This window comes from Schistocerca gregaria, chromosome 10 (assembly GCF_023897955.1).
Source record: "Schistocerca gregaria isolate iqSchGreg1 chromosome 10, iqSchGreg1.2, whole genome shotgun sequence".
Classification (NCBI taxonomy): Eukaryota; Metazoa; Arthropoda; class Insecta; order Orthoptera; family Acrididae; genus Schistocerca; species Schistocerca gregaria.
Window position 1 is genome coordinate 194,986,324 of NC_064929.1, and position 14,852 is coordinate 195,001,175.

Consider the following 14,852-nt stretch of genomic DNA (forward strand, 5'->3'; position numbering starts at 1 on the left):
TCTCGGACTTCTTTCCAAAGCTTCTCCTATCTCACCTAATTTATTTTTGGTTAAAACACTAGGTTCTCTATTCCGTCATTTGCGTAACACAGATCCAATCTCTTGAAATTTCTTCACTAATTTGCATATCTTTGAATCATTGGGAACATACATACACACCGGGAAATTTTCATTTAAATTCAAGCAGACATTCCACATACAATTCTGTTTCTGCACAGTGTCTGGGAACTACGCATAGCGACAACTGGCAGACACAGCGGCAACAGCCAGCAAATGTCCCACGCGACCTGCGGATCCCTCCTGGGCATCTTTTGTGAGACAACCTGTACAGTAATTCATTCTGAAGAGATGTTACTACCTAATTTATTACACAAGAATTCCGTAAGGTAAAATTCGAAAATTAGGTCTGGTAGTACTACCTAACAGTCAGTCTGCGGTTTGTAGGAGAAACTATCTGTGGGAATATGCCACCAGTTACATATTCGTTTTATCCCCTGGTAAATCCATGATGATTCTGTAAATTGTTGCATTTTTTGATGTTACGGAAGTGGTGATATGAACAAGGTTGTTTGAAGCACCCCCTGTTGAGTTGCATGGGTGTCTGTGAAGCTACCCTTTGAGAAGACTAGGGATGTTCCTGTGATGGATGCATATCCTCAAGACGATTTCCTGGGAGCAGCAGGTTGCAGATAATAATAGTGGCAACCACTGTGCCATCGTGTTCGTTCCATGTACTGTACACCCTCATTAATTGAAGGCTCAAGCAAGTGACTAAGGAGTCTCGAATCCTTTGGGAGGAGGTCGACATACCTATTTTGTCGTGATGGAATCTATCCTCACTGAGTCAGACACAATGAGGATTTTGTTCAGCTCAAGGGGACTGATGAATAGGAGTGTTAACGCAATGGCCACTGTGCATGCAGCAGACACTGATAGGTTCCAGAGGAGATAGTGTGACCGTTCTGCTCGGAAGTCAAGACAAAAGATGGAGCTATCTACATTTGTTTACGAGTTATTTTAATCACACCTGACCACTGCATTTGCACGCTTGGCTCGATCATTAGAACACCTGACTTGTACTAGGAGATAGCAGTATTTGAGTCCCCACACCAGGCATTTGGTGGGACAATTCTTAACACAAGTCTGTAGCAGATATCCCTCCTTGTTTGTGTTAGCTTGTCAATGAGATGTGAAACACCTTATGTCTTTCTCAACTCTGCAGTTTCTTTGGAGGGAGCACTCTGTTTTAAGAATACATATCCTGAAAAGATGCTTTCTTATCTGTCATAAACCACCTGAAAAAAGCAGTTGTTAGAAGTAAAACATTCTCAGTTTGGAGCTGCATATTTCTCTGGTAATATGATGATCACAGTCCAGGCAGCTTTCTCAGCCTCTGGATAGCATTATTTGCATACCTACGCGAAACTGTGACACACAAACTTCTATCTGAAAGTGACGCATAGGCGCACTTAAATACAAACAATTGCACTAGATTTTGAACTCTAGTACACATAACCTACTAATAAAGATAGATGAACAGTGCAATTCTCTGTTTTTATAGTGGAATTTCCATCATAAAAACACAGTGTATTCATTTATACTCAACAAGAATTTTTTGAATTACTGTACATTTCACTGTGTTTTTGAGGCATAACAGAATAAAGCATTAAATACAGTAATATGAACTCCACCTGTCTCCACAAACATCCCACTGTGAGCTTTACATATCTATCAACTATGGAGGGATGACACAAGAACTTATTGTAAGGAAGATAAAATCTTTTAAATGACAAAGTCATTGGAAATATAGCACTAGTCCTGATTGCACTAGGGTAGGGAAGGAAATTAGCTCGTGTCATTTTCAGCAGAACAATTCCAGAATTTGCTTTAACACAATCACATCAAATACCAGGCTTTAGTAGCAGAGGAAAAAGAAGTCAAAGTGCAGGGCAGGGTAACATTGGGTTATTGCTCTACATCCAAAAACCACACTAGCTGATATGTATTAAAACTGATTTCACAGTAACCAGTAGGGTATATAAATACCGTGTTATTGCGTTAAGGAAATGAGGGGAGAGCCTAAATTTGTCTGGGAAGAAGGGAGTTTAAATAGCTGTCTCCCCCTCTCCACATGAGTGTATAGTGCACTGATGAGACACTACCATGTTCAATGACAAATAAGATTCTGCTCTTTTTATCACTATGCAAATGTTACCCCAAGAATAGCAGCTGCATAAAGAACATTCCAAGTCCAGGGAGGTGGAAACTCCGATTCAAATTTTAAAATACTCTGTATTTCTGGAGGTAATTGTGTTTTGTATGTATGAGGGTGGTTAGTTTGTGTAATATTGCCATGGCAATGGCACGTGTGTGGGCGTGCATTGTCTCGATGGAAGATGACTTTCTTCCTTGCTAAACCTGGCCTTTTTTCAAGTATCTTTTATTGCAGTGTGTCCAGGAGGTTAGCATAGTATTCTCCAGTAATTGTTTGTCCAGTGGGGAGACAATCTATAAACAAAATCCTCTTCACATCCCAGAACACTGATGCCATGACCTTTCCTGCCAAAGGAATTGTCTTTGCTTTCTTTGGTGGCAGAGAATCAGCATGTTTCCACTGCTTTGACTGTCGTTTTGTGGTCTGGGGTATACTAGCGCACCTGAGTTTCATCCATGGTCACAAAAAAATCATTGTTCTGATATGCCCATTCTCATACGTTTTGGATCCAGCATCAAGAGTCAAGGCAAGCATATTGCAGAAATTTTTTTCTTTCTAATTCTTCAGTTAAAATGTGATATACCCTTTCAGTTGACATCTGGCAAGCATGAGCAGTTTCATGCACTTTCAATCCGTGATCTTCCGTGATCATTTAGTGCACTTTTGCAGTGATTTCTAGTGTAGTGACACATCTTGGCTGACCACTGCATGGGTCTCTAAGCTCTCCCTGCCAAATGTAAATTCATTTGTCCACTTGGAAACAGTTGAATATGAAGGACCAGAGTCCCCCAGTGTATTCTGGAAATTGGCATGAATGTCCTTTGCTTTCATACCTTTCTTTACGAAATATTTAATCACTGTTCAAATCTAGATCCCCCAATCTCCGCAAATCACTACGCGGGAACAACAACAGAGCTACATCACCGCCACAGCTCTCTTCCAAGAGCGCTGACGTGGCACGTGTTTACAGGCAACAGTCCACCGAATATCACATGAACAACTCGTTGCGCTAGTGCTGACCTCTCATGGTAATATCGAGAACTTTTCAAACCACCCTGGTATATACAGATAGATCACAGTTAACCAAATACAGTTTCTGAGCAGCTAAAAGGCACACAAAATGGGGGATAAGGTACTTAGCAACCACTCATGGCAGACTAATGTTTTTATTTAACATTGTAATCTATAAGAATGAATGAATAAAATAGTTAAATGCATCTCATCGTTTTCTTAGAAAAGTATTCATTTTATTTTACTGCTTCCGGTACATATTTTGACAGTATAAAAGTTACAGACGTCCACTGTGTTCGCTGAACATAATTACAAACATGTTCGAACAATACGCTACACCAAGTGTGGCATGATTAGAAACTGTAGAAGCACTTCAGTCAAGCAAACTAGATCACTACAATTCACTAACTGCACAAATGGTATTTATGAACTTGTTGGGCAAAAACCATTTAACATCAATCGCAGCATTACGTGATGAGCTTTTAACTCGTGTAGAAATGTCCAGTCACTGAATGTTTTCTTCTTGTGAGCCTGCTTGATGCTAACATAATTTAATGTGAAACGGAAACTTATTGAGTAAATGCATTCAACACTGATAACTGCGATATCCTTGTCCCAACACACATTAATTCTTAGATGGTAACAATTTCCAAAATGAGTTTTTAATTCTTATACAAAAACTAGACACAAGCAACACACACACTACCTGGTACTGCATTTTCATCTTATGGTGTGGGATGCTTCTCATGTTTTAAATTTTAATTATATTCAACTCCAGTACCTTACATATATTAAGTCCTTTGTTGAACTTGCACAACTAGTAATTTTTCACTTCCCAATTTAAATAAATGTGTACTTTCATAACATAAAGACCAATAAATTTAAAAAATAAAAATGTAATTTTTGTCAAAGCCTAACTTCCTCCAGTTAGGAAAACACACAATTATGACAATTGTAAGCAATTGGTAGAACAAAGAGTAAATACTGATACTGAGAGTAAATATGCACTGAAATAATCAGTGTAGGTACAAGCTCATTATTCTGTATGCAGTCTCTTTACATTATTCTGTCAAATAAAATGTCTGGCAGTAAGGGTATTGTGCAAACCATCATAGTTCTATTCTCATGTAAAAGAGTTTCACAGCGTCTCTATTGGCACGTGTTCCTATTCCAGTGACTGTTTCACTTCAGGTGGCTGGAAAGTCCAACAGGGGTGTGGCTTTAGGCACGACTCGGATCAGAACTGTGGCCATTTCTGCAGTTGGTGATCCTGAAAGATGTAGAGAAAGCATTAAGATCATTTAAACTGAGCACAGAAGAGCTGCTTGTGTATGAGTAACATAAACAGTTTTGTAACGAACGAGTTCACTTGTTATTATCTTTCTTTTATTTTATCAGTTTCTAAAACAATCTGAACATGGCTGACCAATCAACGTGCAGTAGTGCAAAAGGCAAGAGAACAGAATAGAGAATGTGAGGAAAAGAAAAAGGAAGAGTCATTCACATTTTGTGGAACTAACTAGACAAAAAATGTACAAACATCAAATACTTCAAGCAACTTGTAACAAGAATGTGATGTAAACACAACTATTGCATTTAAATATTAGGAGTAAAGATACCCTGCTGCATAGCTGATGCCTCGAGCAGTTCTGGCACAAATAAATGATTGAATTTGTAACTAGCTTTCAGAAACATTCCTTGGCTGAGCCGAACTTTGGCTAATAATGAAACAGTGTTTTGAATCTCCATCCTCAATACAAATTCATAATACACACTGCCAAATGATTGTAGCTGACTTAATATTAAAACACTATTTAGTATCCAAACAGAGAATACATTAAACTGAAATTGAGAAACAGCCTTACATTTTTTATTTTTATCCAAATCTGCTCCTGAATATAGCATAGAATGCACTTCATCAAGTGGAATGTTGTTGTAATAAATATTATTGATTCACTACAGTTCATACAGGATTTGTTAATGGAACATAAGGACAGGGTACTAGATTAGTCAGTAAATATTTGTGCAGTTCGTAGTGATACTGCATTTTGTCATATCTCCTAAATAGCTTTCACATACGTGTATGTAGGTGGACAATTAAAGAAACAAGAGTTTAATGTGTAATCCAGAATCAGATTTTCACCCTGCAGTGAAGTGTGTGCTGATATGAAACTTCATGGCAGATTAAAACTATGTGCCAGACCAAACTCTAATTCGGGTCCTTTGACTTTTGTGGGGAAGTGCCCCACTGACAGCTACCCGAGCAGGACTCATGACATGTCCTCACAGCTTTATTTCCACCAGTACTTCATCCTACCTTCCAAACTTCACAGAAGCTCTCCTGTGAAGTTTGGAATGTAAGCAATGAGGTGCTGGAAAAAGTAAGGCTGTGACGGCGGGTCGGGTAACTCCATCAGTAGAGCACTTGCCTGCAAAAGGCAAAGGCCCTGAGTTCAAGTCTCAGACTGTCGCACAGTTTTAATCTGCCATGACGTTTCAAAATGATCTTTTCTAAGTAAGTGGCACTTTCATTTTGTAACAGAACCACTTTCCCAATGTATGTAAATGTAACACCCTGTTTGTACAATGTTCCAAATAATAATAAGAGAGAGACCAAGTGCACTTGCAAGAAAACACTCCATGGTACTGACACAAGCTATCAGGCATAAGGCAAAAGGAGGAACTACGAAAGAAATGGCAGCAGTGATGTGTGCAACTCATTAAAGGTATTTGTATTGCTGAGGGTAATCAAAATGAAACACTTGTACACTGAAAATTAAAGTTGATGGGAGTAGGAGACTACTGGACTAACAACTACATTGGGTCCCATTGAGATCGCAGCTGGTGAGCCATATCATAGTCAGTTAATCTGTGACCAGCCACTTACATCGTTATCTGCCCAGAAAGTACTACACTACCTGGCACATATGAGTAGCAGAAATTGCTACTCAGCAGTTCTCTCAGTGACAGTGGTTTGTACTGAGGATCGGACTGCTCAATGAATGTGAACCTATGCAGAGTGCCAGTGTTACAGGTGTGAACTGTCCTATACCCAGCAACCTATTCACTGTGACCTGCCTCTGGAATATTTGCAGTGCACTGTGATGGATTTATAAGGGCCCACTTGAATTCCTTCCCCATTTTTCCAGATACGAGCTTGTGGCCACCTTGACATCAATACGACAATAAATCCCAATCTTCCTTTCTTCAAGTAGGTCCCGTTTTATGTACTGCCGATTATTCCTATTATTACTCCTTCCTCTTATCTGCCTACATTTTCTTTGCAACTTCCACTATCAACTACTACTCTTCTATGTTACATTACTGAAGCAGTTCTTGGTGTTTTCATACGTTATTCTAACACTTGACTGCCACATTTACCATAGATTCACTTTCTTTTTATTACACATCAGATGGCTTTCCTCCAACAAGTCACGACTAATATAGATGCCAATTCCTAGCATTCCCAACTTCAGCAAACTCGAGAAAAAAGTTCAGACATTCCAAAAGCTTCAGATTTTCTTTTGGATATTTTTTCCATTCTGACCACATTTATGTCTTGAGTAAATATTTTGTATATTAATTTTGATATCAGAGATATTTACAGAAAATAAGAAAGTAATCTTTACTATCAGACTTGGCCATACTCTTAAAGGTAACTTCTTGAGTATAGATGTAGACAGTGTTGTTTACTAACTGTTGAGCCTACTTGCTCCTCACATTTACTGAAGTACAACTACATGAATTACAGCACGATTACAATTCTTTATAACAAAGTACATTTTACAATAGACCGTACAGTGCTATGCTGACTGGAATATAGCAATAGCTGTTGGAGATGCCAAGTCACTGTTAACTCACAAACAGTGTCATAAATACACATACCATGAAATATTTAGAAGTGAGATCCTACAAATAACACTCTTGATACTGACTGCATGTGACATTACAGATAAATATTGCCATGCCTTTCCTTCTCTCTCTTTCTGCTCTTTTCTTTCCCTCCAGTGCTCATTTGATATTTAAATTGTTTATAGACACCAAGTTAAACCATAATTCACATTTACATCTTACAGTAAAAGTGGCACATTCTGAATTAACATATGCTCATCGGCAGTCTGTGTAATGTAAATCCCTTGAGATTTCTGTTTTTAAAAGAAAGCCCAGGATGGTCCATTTAAGTTATAAAATTGACATTGGCACAAGTGAGTTACTGTATCGACCAAACAATGGGAAAAAACTGATGAGAACAGTCTGGTTTAAGTCACACATCTGCTCTTAACGACTGGCATTAATTTGAGGAAGAAATTGTCAAGAATGTACGTCTGCAGTACCGCGGACTGTGGGAAAACGAGAAAAGAATAGAGTCAAGTCATTTGAGATGTGCTGGGACAGGAGGACAGAAAATGTGTAAACACCAAGGAATGTCCTCTGTGACACCTATGGGAGTGGTAGGTGGTAACAACTGTAGGGGAAAACACCAGGAACATACTTGTTTTGATACTCAGCAAGCAACCCCCCCCCCCCCCCCCACACACACACACACACACACACACACACACACACACACACAGGCGCGCGCGCGCGCGCCCGCGCGAGTCAGTCAGAGAGAGAGAGAGAGAGAGATCGTAATCAGAAGAGGGTCACAGCACCTGTTAGATACATGAAATTTCAGTTGTGAATAGCTGATTATCTGAAAGTAGTTATTCAGAGAAAGACTGTTTTCAACTCAGGTAGAGCTAAAAGCATTTTTTTCATTAACAAATAATTAGCAATTCGCTGTCTTGATACTACTACATCTTTTTTGTCTCCTCCTCTCTTACATTAAAGGTATAAATAAATTACATGGAACTAAGGCAAACAAGCTTATGAAAACAAATCAGCAACAGTAACATTTGTACGAGTGTCTTGCACATAATAACAATTTTGAGGCAATGTTTATAAGAACCAGGGAGCTCACCAACTATGAGGACCTTTAATTCATCAAAAGGTATGAGTCCTATACGAACAATTCTTGTGTGAATTGCTAGATTGTTTTGGCAGACATGTGCAATATTTTGGCAACACATCTGAGTTGTTACTATCAGGCATGATGATAGATTTCTTTGAGGCAGAAGCACTCACTCTGTACATGAGGACCGAAGTTCCTCCTCCTCCACACCCACCCCTGTCCTAAAGCTGACAGACATTGCACACTAAGCTCTCTTTTACCACAATTTTAACAATAATGGCCTCTTAATGGAATGATTTTCATTCTGCAGGTAGGAGTGCACAACAGACTCAAACTAAGAACCTTTGCCTTTAGCTGGCAATTGCTTTTCAGTACTCCTGGAAGGAGGAACACCGTGGAGAATTTTCTTAGATGCAGCCAAGGAAATTGTTTCTAAAAGTAATCTTTCATCCTGTGGCAGATTGTGTACTGGTTCAGGGCTCAAGTTCCAAATTGGCACTAAGCTTTAATCAGCCAGAAAGTTTCATATCAGTGTGTACTCCACTGCCAAGTGAAAATTCATTTTGCAAACAATTCCATAGGCTATGGCTATGTTATTTCTCCACAATACCATTTCTTCGAGGAATTCTAGCCCCCAGCAAGGCGTGCAAGAGAACTTCTGTGGAGTTTTGGAAAGCAGGAGAGGAGTACTCACAGAAATAAAGCTGCGAGGACAGGTTGTAAGGCATGCCTTGATTCCTCAGATGGTAACAAAACTGCCTGTGAAAAGGAGGGTTCCGTGTTACAGTCCCAGCCTAGCACACAGTTTTAATCTGGCAGGAAATTCCATATATTTAATGACAGGAAATCTAATACTTTGAGCTGTGTTTATGTCCTGATATATGACAAGTTTACAATGTGTCCAGACAACAAAATGCTCTTTGGTGGCCCACTAGGGAGTCAAACACTTAAAACAAATGAGGAATTCCAGCTATTGTTCACTTGTCTAGAAGTATGTAGGAAATTAGTGCCAATTCAGGAGTATTACCTTTTCACAATAGCTGTTTACTCGCAACCTAAGGTGGAGGAAATGTGAACGAGTGTAAGCATACAGGAACAGCAGGCAGCATGTTCAGGTAGTGCATTTGTGGCATGTATGTGTTGTGCACAGGGGTAGCTACAGAGAGATGGGAATGAATAAACAAGGGGCGAGAAAAGTGTGAAGGTATTGGAAAGGGGAGGGATAAGAGCACAAGATAATTTGTAAGTAAAACCAAATTTTTAATCTGCCACATACAAAGTATAAAAAATTCTCCCACTCCCATGCAGATACATAACACTGTACAGATAGTCCTGAACATTCGTGACATGAATTTTTAATAGCTACAAAAATACCCGAAATATTTAAAAGGAATAGCATGCAGTTGTGCATCAACTATGTATTGCATCTGTGACATGTTTTTCATTTTAAATCCTGCAAGTATTAAAAATTCACATCACAAATTTTAATGACTATCTGAAGGTGGGTTATGAATCTGCATGGCGCTAGGAGAAATTATTTTAGACTAAAAACTACAATTTAAAGCATGATACATAAAAATTAATTTTTATTTAAGTAATTATTTTCTGCATTTTATAGTCTCGTGTGTGAAATTTTACTATCAATCTGAAACATTTTAATGAGGTTAAATCACACATGTGTGGTAAATTTCAGGTTTATTACAGTTTCTCTCCACATGAGTCAACAAATATACTGCTTCCTTCTCCGTATACCTCATGAAAAGACCATAAAGGTAAAAGTTAGATCAAAGCTCATACAGAGGTTTACCAGCAACTGTTCTTTCTGCTAACCACTCATAACTGGAGCAAGAAAAATGGGAAATGGCTGTGGTACACAACACACCGGACAAGAAAGCAAGTTAATACTCCGTTGTCATGCAGTTCTGAGCTAGGTTTAAAATTTAAAGTCTCTAGCTCCCTGGGAAATTAGTTTAAAATCAGTTGCAAAATTTGTATCATACAGACAATAGAGTAACCTAATAAATATATGGTATAAATGAGCAGCACTAAAGGCACACAGAAGTGAGGTTCTGACTAGCAGAGGCCTTAGCAGCAGAAGTGGCCAGGTTGTTAGACAATGTTGGCCGTATGTTTCCAATGACTAGAGCCTTCCACAAAAGAAACTGAGCAATCTTAATAAATTAATTTCTCCGAGGGGTCAAAATGTAATTCTCTCTCTGCAACCAAAATATCATCTGAATAAATCTTCTGTAATCATTAAAGCATTATGTACCTCTCCTTAGATGAGCAAAGCTGAACTCTAACTGTCCATATTGGAATACCCAGCTAATAAAAGAGCGATGGACTATCGGTAAATGAATGCTATACTATGATGAGGAAGCAGAAAATCTAAAAGTGGAGGCTAGAAGTACACACCTGTGCTTGAAGGCTACACCTTATCCCCGCTGTTTTTTGCACAAAGTTTTTTTAAAATTTTGCAACACTCTCTATGGTTCAAGTTGTATGGGTGAGTTCGCAAAACTGAGAATCTCTGTTATTTCTGCAACTACTGAAAATATCAAAATATGATTTTCCCATGCTCAATATTTAGGCATATGATCAGAAGATAAATTTTACTGGAAACAACAGCAAGCACGGTGCCAGATAATTCTTTTGCTGAGTATTCTCAAGTTTTATTACAAAGGCAAGTTATCTGAAAAGGAACCACAGTTGTGCAATAAAATATTTGTATGTGACTCAATCTCTGACGGGCTCTAGAAGTATTTATTGTTTATAATGTTGGTGTTACAACATTATATACAAGACAACAAAGAAAAGTCCAGGGAGAAATTAATATATATGAGAGAGCAAGGTTGACTGGGAATACATGGAAAATCAAAAGTGGTAATATTATGGACAAATTTAGAGTAAAATACACTTATACCAAGTTAGCACTCAAATTTGTGGTACTGATTGATACCAAATAACTGGAAATAGATTGAGACAGACAAGAGAAGCTCTGCTCAATAAGAGGTTGGTACATACGTAACAGATTATGCAGGGGTTTATCATTTTTAATTACAAAAAGTGAAATGGGTGAAAGTACATGATAACAGAAGCAAAATCGTTCCAGTAAACATGGCTTCACAATCGAGCCATTTCACGAATTAGCTGCAAATGTGTAGTTAAGAACCACTGCTGACTTCTCTATGAAACATTAGTGTACTTAGGAAAAGGTTTTTGAAGTGTAAACTTTTTGATGAAGTCCATATAATTTGGGCTCAAATTTTACTCACTGTCTACTTTAACAACAAACACACTGCTGTTTCAGCACACAACACGTTACAATCTACTGTACTGTTCAAGGTGTTCCATATGTCAGCCTTGCATTTGGCAAGACAGTACAATCTGCTGCTCTAGTTCTTCAATCGTGTTAACAGGAGAGCTGTAAATGTCATGATTTTGACTTCAAACAGAAAAGTTCAGATATCGGAGGCCAAGGCAACAGGCCGTGCTCAACTTCCCCGTTTTTGGACCATTATCGGCATGTTATGTGCCAGTGACCCACCAATCATGTACCACATTCCTCAATCATGTGCCACAGGTGAAATTTGAGCCCGATAAGATGGGGACTGAATCAAAAAGTGTACATTTCAAATACATTTGTGCTAACTGGGACAAAACTTCATACTGTGCTCATAACCACATATTCATAGTCATCTTATAAAAAATTGTTTTCTTGCTTACTGTATCAGGTTTTGCTACTGACCCTACAAACCAGTAGTTTCTGTGCCTGTACCCTGGCTAACATTGTAATGGTGGTTGGTTTTATGCTGCTGGCTGGTAAAGGAATGCAATGTTACATTTAAACCACTCTAGTGCGGGAATTCTCAGTCAAAAACAATTGAGATTTGCAGGAATTGCTAACAGTAGATCTTTATTACATTTAAAACACACACAATCACTTAGAATGAACTTTCAGAATGGTAAATTTTGAAGCTATCTTTGAAACAAAGTCCTACACTGCAGTCTCTTCCTGTGAGATTCCGATATTTCTATTATGGGACTGAGCCTGAAATTGAAAGTATATCTTCTTTTGCCGTTTCAATGACTTGACAAACAATAAACACACTGAGCACTGTAGAGGGTATCTTAAATATTTGGTTCAAATGGCTCTGAGCACTAAGGGACTTAACATCTGAGGTCATCAGTCCCCTAGAACTTAGAACTACTTAAAGCTAACTAACCTAAGGACATCACACACATCCATGCCCGAGGCAGGATTCGAACCTGCAACCATAGCGGTCGCGCGGTTCCAGACTTAAGCGCCTAGAATCGCTAGACCACATCGGCCGGCTCTTAAATATATCATGTATCACTTTTCACAATGACAGTTATGCAAGGGGTGTTATGTAAGTAGTGCAACATATTTTTTTCTCAGTCAATTTCTGTTGAAAAATTGTGTAATTTGTTGTCAGACATAATGGAATAGTCATGTTTCAGCCCTTAATAGTTTAATAGTTTCATGAAAATTTGAGTGGCAGCACTATACGTAGCCTTCAAAATGGCACCTATAATGGAGGTTCATTCCAAGCAGAGAACTGTCATTGGGTTTCTTTTGGGAAAACCAGAGCATACCAGATATTCATAGGCACTTGCAGAAAGTCTACAGAGAGTTGGCAGAGTGAAAAAATGCACAGTGAGGTGTTGGATGAGTCGTCCGTCACCATTGCAACAAGGTCGCACAAACCTGTCTACTCTACCAGGTGCCGTCTGGCTGCATGCAGCTTGACTTCTGCAAGATTGGTACGTGCGGAAGCTCTCATTCGAGGTGATCAACATATCACAGTCAAACATCTCACTGCATGACTGGATGTCTCTGTTCATAGTGCTGACACTCCTCTCCACCAATTGGGATACTCACAGGTGTGTGCCTACTGGGTTCGTTGCCACCTAACAGAATACTGCCATTTGTTTGGCCCATTAAAGGATGCAGTTTGTGCACGACGGTGACGTTTTCGAAGCATTTAAGCATCGGTTCTGACATCGACCAGTAAAGTGGTACCGTGCAGGTGTACAGGCCCTTGTACTGAATGGAGGTTATATTGTAAAATACAGTTTCGTAGCCCTGAATAAAACCAAAATGCTTCTCGCCCACTTCCCGGCAATTATCTCAACACTGCATCAGCACAGTCGTCCCTAAACTTATCTGGCAAAGTTGTATCACTTGTCATCAACAGGAGGCAGAGGAACATTGTCTTATATGAGAAACTACAACTGGAGAGTTCACTAGTGAGCACCTTTGCATACATCTGCAGGGCAAGAGTGGGGTACAGTGTAGTAATTATGTAGGGATGGAAATATTAGCACAGGATACAAAGAAATTGAGGAAAGTACCAAACGAACTATTGTCGAGGTTTTTTAATTGTCCACACTCACCCGGCCGCGCCCCCGTGGTCAGTTCTCCTGCTGCAGCTGCCTCAGCAGCACCAGCCGCCGCTGCTCCAGCTCGTCCTCGCTCAGCTCCCCCTCCTCGTGGGGAGAGGCAGGTGGCGGCGGCTCCTCTCGCCGCGGCGGGCGCCCCTCCGCTGGCAACTCCTCCCCCTCCTCCCTGCCGCCGCTTCCGCTGTCGTCACCGTCCACCACTGCCCCCTCCTCCTCCGAAGACTCGGGCGGGTCCTCCGGCGGCGTGGTGGCACCCTTCTTTTCGGGGAAATGGTGGCGTCGTCGAGCTTCCTCGTCGGACACGTCGTCTGGCCTGTGGTGGTGGTGATGGTGGTGGTGGTGGTGGTGATGGTGGTGGTGGTTCTCGTCAGGTGATGCAGGTGGCTGAAAACCGGTACAGGTTGATCAAAATAACGAAGTGGAATGTATAACTGTGGCTAATGCACTGAGCATTAAAATTATTTACATTGGCTTTGTGAAGAATGAAATAAAATAATTGAAACTCGCTGTACTTCCTTCGTGCCAATATTGCCTACACAGCAGAGCTAAAGGTTCATTCTGGAATTAATCGTGTAGACTGTAGTTGAGCCTCAGCTATGTTCCTCCCTCCAGGAGTGTAGGACAGCTTTTGAGAGGTGCTGGTCACTAGTCAGGAGAGTGTGAAAGGCGCGGCTCTGGGTTCGAGTCCCAATCTTGTACACATTTTTCAATCTGCCAGAAAGTTTCAAAACAGAGCACACACTCCACAGCAGAGCAAAAGATTCATACTAGGCAGTAATGTTTATTGAAATCAGACATTCCATTATTTTGTTTTATTCGCATTGATTCAATAACAAGTCATTCTGAACTGTTTTTTCAGAGAAGAGCAGTCATATAGTAAAATGTACAAATTGGGAGGACAATCGTCGTCATCATCATCATCTGCAGTATAAACTTTCTAAACCTCCTCCAGTTTTTACTTCAGCAGATAATGACATCTCTTCTGAACTTGCGAATTTTAGAATGTGGCACAGCTGTTCTTAGCATAAATGCTTCCCATACTTGAAAATGACTCTAAAGAGGTTGTGTGAATAAACCAAGAACATAATTGGCAAATGGAGCAACCTATTCGAATGAACACGCACTCGGCAACTGTCTAAAAATTCTCCATCTTTAAGGAGTGACAACTAAACTACTCCTTTGTGAGTATAAGGCTGGTAGTTGGTGATTTCAACAGAATACCTATATTGTGTTTCACTTCTTTGTGAAAAG

General features: G+C 39.7%; 1 protein-coding gene across 1 annotated transcript in view; it reads right to left on the bottom strand.

Annotated features, from left to right (window-relative positions):
- Window positions 1-3,437: 3,437 nt before the first annotated feature.
- LOC126293413 (pre-mRNA-processing factor 40 homolog A-like) overlaps window positions 3,438-14,852 on the bottom strand; it is a 150,117-nt gene continuing 138,702 nt past the window's right edge. Inside the window, exons 16-17 of the mRNA XM_049986636.1 lie at window positions 13,596-13,985; window positions 3,438-4,496 (exon numbers count right to left, since the gene is read on the bottom strand). Of these exons, the coding sequence (XP_049842593.1) occupies window positions 13,614-13,985 (372 nt within the window). The 3' untranslated portion in view covers window positions 3,438-4,496; window positions 13,596-13,613. The remainder of the gene's footprint in view (window positions 4,497-13,595; window positions 13,986-14,852) is intronic.